The 6,556-nt window shown below is 44.8% G+C and overlaps 2 protein-coding genes across 2 annotated transcripts in view; one reads left to right on the forward strand and one right to left on the reverse strand.

Moving 5' to 3' along the window:
• lyrm4b (LYR motif containing 4) overlaps positions 1-1,149 on the forward strand; it is a 27,582-nt gene extending 26,433 nt beyond the window's left edge. The window contains exon 3 of the mRNA XM_014029654.1: positions 738-1,149. Within this exon, the coding sequence (XP_013885108.1) occupies positions 738-785 (48 nt within the window). The 3' untranslated portion in view covers positions 786-1,149. The remainder of the gene's footprint in view (positions 1-737) is intronic.
• A 4,088-nt stretch (positions 1,150-5,237) lies between these two features.
• ppp1r3g (protein phosphatase 1 regulatory subunit 3G) lies at positions 5,238-6,316 on the reverse strand (the record flags this gene model as incomplete). Its single annotated transcript, XM_014029655.1, is given in 1 exon segment — positions 5,238-6,316. A coding segment is annotated over 1 exon segment (675 nt). The 3' UTR covers positions 5,238-5,571.
• Positions 6,317-6,556: the final 240 nt, after the last annotated feature.

A 6,556-nucleotide genomic window follows, 5' to 3' on the forward strand; every position in this document is an offset into this window, starting at 1 on the left:
GGACGTCACACACCAGGCAGAGGGGGGTTCCTCAGAGCGAGGTGTGTGTGTGTGTGTGTGTGTGTGTGTGTGTGTGTGTGTGTGTGTGTGTGAGAATGGTCTGACGTCAGAATAAGTGATGAGCAGCCTGAAGCTGCAGTCAGTCTGCCCCCTGGTGGAGCTGCAGAGGTACTGCCACACACCTGGACCAGCAGGTCTGGACTGACCGGGTCTGGATTGGTTCAAGACTCTGATGGTTCTGATCCAAACACAGAGACATGTGGTTCAGTCTGTCACAGTCCAGCTGACAGACCATCAGGGGTTAGAGAGTCTCAGCTGGACTCTGGGTCTGGTTCTGGATCCAGTTAGCTGACAGGTGGTCCTGCAGCGCCTCCTGCTGGACAAACAGCTGCAGACACGCAGAAATGAAGTTCTTATATCTTTTAAACTCTTACTGTAATTATTGGATTTGRCCTGTTAATAATTAACCTTCAGGAATTATTTATATTTTAAACATGGTTTTAAATTATTGTGCAGAATTAAAAAGATGACATTTCTGTGTTTCGTCTTTATTATTTATTTTTTCTGTATTAATTATATGAGAGTTTACTTTTAACATTTTAATTTTATCATTATCTTCATGTATAAACATTATACAGTATTCTTATTTTTATAAATAACTTTGTTTTTACAAACTGATTTAATTTTATCACATAAATAATGTTTTCTGTTCTGTGTATTTTGGTCTCTGTCTGCAGACGTCCATCGGTCGGATGTACGAGGCCCAGAAGACGGTTGTGGAGTAAAAACAGCTGAGATGGGCTCTGCTGTCGCTGTGGGCTGCTTCCTGTGCAGCAGGTGCAGCAGGTGCAGCAGGTGCAATGCATTGTGGGAGAAGTGGACTGAGAGCAGGGGGTGTGAGCTTTGTTTCCTGCAGGGTTCAGTTAGTCTCTCCAGGAGCTGAACTCGTCTGCAGTTTGACCTGAAGTCAGTCAGATCCAAACATTTCACAGGTTTAGATCAGTTTCATTTCATCCGTTTAACTTTACAGATTTTTATTTYTAATGWTTCACATCATTATTTATCAGTCAGCAGAGTTCAGCTGGTTTCCTGCAGAACAGCTGAACACATCTGTATGTTGTGTGGGACAGATGAGACGGGGGGGACAGGTGGGACAGATGAGACGGGGGGGACAGGTGGGACAGATGAGACGGGGGGGACAGGTGGGACAGATGAGACGGGGGGAAACTGATTACATTTAAGCTGAACTTTGAGGAAGTTTTCCTGTAAATATAAACAGTCTGCCTTCAGGCTCCTCCCCTTCCTCTCTGCTGTGCTACAACCATTTAGGCCCCGCCCACTCCCTCTATGTGGGAGGAGCCTGAGCTTCAGAAGTTTTATTTTTACTCAGGATACAAAAGTTTTTTTGTGTGTGTTTTCTGTGAGTTTTCCATCCTGTCAAATCCTAAAAATAAAAACTTAACGGAGATCTAGACTTTTTATATTTTGTTTAATTTAGATGTTTTTATGTTTCTGTCACTGTTTGTTGTTGAGGTTGTGTTTTTAATATGAAGTCTGTTTTCCAGTAATTAGTCAGGGGTCCCTCACACCTGTGTGAACCTCAGCTCATCAGAATCCAGATGAAATATAATGGACATGCTGATGTCTAATTCCTGGAGCTTGAAGCTTTTTTTGTTTAGGATGTGTCTAATTCCTGGAGCTTTTTGGTTTAGGACGTGTCTAACTCCTGGAGTTTGGGTCAGACTCTGTAGTTTGTGTGGTGGTTTGTCGTCCGGTTGTGTTTTCCTCTGCACAGCGGCTGATCTGAGCTCAGGTCTGGGTCCGGATCTGGGTCTGGTGGCGGACAGGGACTGTGAAGCGGGTCGATGACCCCTCCTCCAGTTTCTATTGATAGACCCGTCTGTTGGTTTAGGAACAAACACTCAGACTCAGGTGTTAAAGATCATGTTGCTCAACAGCTGATTGTTGTTTCAACACATGAACACACACACAGACACACACACAGACTCACACACGTGCTCAGTTCAGGTGGTGGATCTGGAGGACTTCAGACTCAGTTCTGACCCAGATAAAAGGATCAAATCTAAATGTTGAAGCTGAAAACAGCAGGTTTTGTGTTTGTTTTAATTAAAGATGATGAAACTTGAACATTTGGATCTGTTTGATCAGGTTCTGACCCAGTTTACTCCAGAACAGGAAAATGTTCAGAACCTCAGCTGGATCAAGAGTCCTGCTGCAGGCCCGCGGGTCAGAACCAGGAGTACAGCACGGAGCTCTGACTGTCGGCCATCTTTAACTGTGATTTTTGTTGCAACAACAAACATCCAGAATCAATAAGTTCTGTTGGTTCTGAGTCCAAATCATTTTATTTCCATGTAAATAAATCAATGATCCAATGTAAAGTCATGATGGCCGACGGTCCGGTTCTGTTCAGACCTGCAGCTCCTGCAGCAGGTTCTGGAACTTTTCTAAACGTTTGTAACGTTTGACCTGCTGCTTCTCTGTTGACACAACAAACACTGAGGTCAGCTCCTCTGGACTCTGGACCTGGAGACACCAGGACCAACAGAGTCCTGCAGGGTCAAAGACCCGGCTGACACTGAGCCTTACTGTTGACCCCAGGTCCATCAGAGACCCAGAACCTCCTGGTTCTGACAGTAGCATTCGGCTCTTTGGTCTCAGCTTTAGCTCATTTTATTTACCTGCAGCTGAATGTGCTTCTTCTGCAAGAAGTCTGAAAGTTAAAAGTAGCCGAAGACCGACTGAAAACTACAAGTGACAAAACAATAGCTAAAACCTAAAAGTAGCCAAAAGCTAGCTAGAAGTTGAATGTAGCAATAAGCTAGCTCATAGCTAAAATTAGCAAACTGCTAGTTAAAATATTTTARTGAAGACTAGTTAACTAAAAGAGGCTAGCTAATAGCTAATGTAGCAAAGGCTAGCTATAGGTTAGCTTGAAGTTAAAAGTAGCAAAAAAGCTGAAATCTGAAAGTAGCTAAAGGCTAGCCGAAATCTGAAAGTAGCAAAAGACTAGCTGAAATCTGAAAGTAGCTAAAGACTAGCTGAAATCTGAAAGAAGCAAAAGACTAGCTGAAATTTGAAAGTTGCAAAAGGCTAGCTGAAATCTGAAAGTAGCTAAAGACTAGCTGAAATCTGAAAGTAGCTAAAGACTAGCTGAAATCTGAAAGTAGCTAAAGACTAGCTGAAATCTGAAATAAGCAAAAGGCTAGCTGAAATCTGAAAGTAGCAAAAGGCTAGCTGAAATTTGAAAGTTGCAAAAGGCTAGCTGAAATTTGAAAGTTGCAAAAGGCTAGCTGAAATTTGAAAGTAGCTAAAGACTAGCTGAAATCTGAAAGTAGCTAAAGTCTAGCTGAAATCTGAAAGTAGCTAAAGACTAGCTGAAATCTGAAAGTAGCTAAAGGCTAGCTGAAATCTGAAAGTAGCTAAAGGCTAGCTGAAATCTGAAAGTAGCTAAAGGCTTGCCGAAATCTGAAAGTAGCAAACGGCTAGCTGAAATCTGAAAGTAGCAAAAGGCTAGCTGAAATCTGAAAGTAGCTAAAGGCTAGCCAAACTGGACAAAACCCTAGCTTAAAGCTAAAAGCAGATTTTAACTGAATGTTTAGATCTTAAATAAACAGCAGCCRTCGCCTGAATGAGCCGAAGGTTTTGATGTAAGAACAGCTAAAATGTCAGGAAGTCAGCAGCGGTTGTGAAGTGCTGACTCAGCACTCAGACACACATCAGTTAATAAAAGTTGTTTCTGACCTCAGAGGTTATTTTACTGAATCTGKGACGAGTTCTGCAGCAGTTTGAGCTCCAGCATGGAGGAGAAACATTTTAGCTGCTGTTTGTTTTGGATKCGTCTGAACAAAGTAAACATTACCACCTCAGTCTCTGGATCCAGAACTTTATTTGCAGCAGGTCCAGGTGCCGGACGTGAAACATCAGCGTAATATTTCATCATTTTTTAAATTTGTGTAACAAGAAAACAAATATTTGATTAGAAACAAACAAAAAAATCATTTTAGGTCACAAAAAGCAAAGAGCTTCAGTTCCTCAACCAGAACAAAACGTGTTTTCAGTCCGACCCAAAGTTTCATGAAGCCAAGAAACACAAACTACTGAACTCTGAAAATCTGCTGACTCATCGTTCTCCAACCCAGACCAGCCTGATGGTTCTGACACCTAGTGGCAAAACCTTTTAAACTTTCACCTGTTCCTCAACTGTAGGTTTAAACAATTCAACCAAACAACCAATCAGAGCAGAGAAATGTCCTTCAGGTAGCTCCGCCCCTTTGTGGAAAAAACAAAGACTGAAGTGTTGAAATGGAAATAGTTTTATTCACTTTTATTTACAGAAGAGATGTTTTCTCCCAAAAAGGGGCGGGGTTCACCCAAAAAGGGGCGGAGYTTCACAGTTATTTGTGTGTGTTAGCAATGAAGCTAATAAATGTTAAGACAAGCTGTTAGCAACATGTTAGCTAACAGAAGCCGAAAGAGATTTCTTTAGATGAAACAAGGCGGCCATCTTGGATTCAGATCAAAAAACAAAAACCTCTAGTTTCAAATTCAATAAAACCTCGTTTTTACCCGAGTTTAGTACGGGTTAAATCTTGTTCCAACAGGAAGTGAATCTGAATTGTTCAGATTGAATCTGGACGTGTGGAATTTCAAATTTAATTCATTGGTTTGAAAATAAATTTCACTAAATTGAAACTGAATTTAAAGTTTTGTATCTGAATTAATTTWCTTTGAAACTGTATTTTGGTTTATTAAAAATTCAGTTTGACTACTTTCACTTTCAGTTCCATAATTCAGATGTTTGTGTCACATCCTGGTCCTTGAGAAAGCCAGGCAGAGTAATCAAACACAGATCCACAGATTTACATCATGGATCACATGTTGATCAGATGCTGCTGCTGACTGATCCATGATGTCATCATGTAAATGTAACATTTTCTACATATAGGTCAAATTAATCACTGCARTAAAATAACTTTGTGTGTTTTTGTCACTTTTACAGTGGATTGCATCAACTCTTGTTACATCCAGAAGGGAAACTTCACCAAAGTGAAACACAAATCTGTGGATCTGTGTTTGATTACTCTGCCTGGCTTTCTCAAGGACCAGGATGTGACACAAAMATCTGAATTATGGAACTGAAAGTGAAAGTAGTCAAACTGAACTTTTAATAAACCAAAATACAGTTTCAAAGAAAATTAATTCAGATTCAAAACTTTAAATTCAGTTTTTAATTTAGTGAAATTTATTTTCAAACCAATGAATTCAGATTCGGTTCCTGTTGACCCAGGACTGGTCCCAGTTTGTCCCTTCAGAGACCCTGTAGTTTGTGGGGGGTTAAAGATTAAAGATTAAAAACAGTTAAAAATCTTTAATTGATCAATTTATTTTTTAATGATCAGGGACAGGAACTCTGGGTGGACCCAGACCTTGGTTCTGGTCCATGGATCCAAAAAGTCAAGCCGGACCCATTAGTTCTGTTCCTCCTGGGCTCTGGGGGTTCTGTTGGTCTCAGGTGGGTCTTGGGGGTTCAGGTGTGGTTCCGGGTTCTCAGGTGGCGCTGAAAGCGTTGCTGATGAAGGTCCGGTCCGGCAGGCTCTGGTACCGGAGCGTGTAGTTCTGGCCCAGGTTGTTGTCCCAGAACTCGCCCTGGTCGGACCTGAGGAACACGGCGAAGTCCACCGCAGAGCTGGGGTCCAGGAAGGGCGGGGTGTAGACCGTGAACCCGAACCGGTCCCCCTCAGAACCCGCCGGCTCCTCTCCCGGGACCGGGAGCGCCTGCGCGTCCACGTGCGACATCCAGCTGTTGAGGGAGTACCGAACCCCGACCTCCCGGACCCCGAGGCCCCCCAGGACCCGGATCTGACCCCGGACCTCGAACTGCGTGATGTGGACCTTCTCCAGGCAGACCCGCAGGTCCTGGACCCGCCGGTCCGAGTCCCGCAGCTCCGGGAAGCAGGCCACCAGGCGGTCCGTGTCCAGAGCCGACCTGAAGTTCTGGCCCAGCTGGTCCAGGTCCTGCTGCTGGGGCGGGAAGCTCCGGTGCCGGGACAGGACCTTGGAGGGGATCTGCGGCTCCTCCTGGGCGCTGAAGTGCTTCACGCTGGYCAGGGTCAGACCCAGAGAGTCCGCGAACTTGACCCGCTTCCTGCCGGACTCCGGGTCCCCCTCCAGGAGCGCGGCCGGGTAGGCCGGCAGGGACCGGGCCCTCCTCCGGTCCCGCATGAACCTCTCCAGGTGGGACGCGTCCAGCTCGTCGTCCAGGTCCCCCTCCTCTTCATCATCTTCATCCTCCAGGCCGTTCTGCACGGACCGGACCGGACCCGGGTCCTCTCCGGTCCAGATCAGAGGAGGTGAGCGGGACATGAGTCAGCTGAGTCCTGCAGAGACCCGGAGCGGGTCTGCTTCTATAGGGAGTCCCCCCACCCTCAGGGAGGACACACACAGAGACACACACACACAGAGGCACACACAGAGACACACACAGACACACACACACACACACACACACACACACACACACACACACACAGAC

Source organism: Austrofundulus limnaeus, unplaced genomic scaffold (assembly GCF_001266775.1).
Source record: "Austrofundulus limnaeus strain Quisiro unplaced genomic scaffold, Austrofundulus_limnaeus-1.0 Scaffold935, whole genome shotgun sequence".
Classification (NCBI taxonomy): domain Eukaryota; kingdom Metazoa; phylum Chordata; class Actinopteri; order Cyprinodontiformes; family Rivulidae; genus Austrofundulus; species Austrofundulus limnaeus.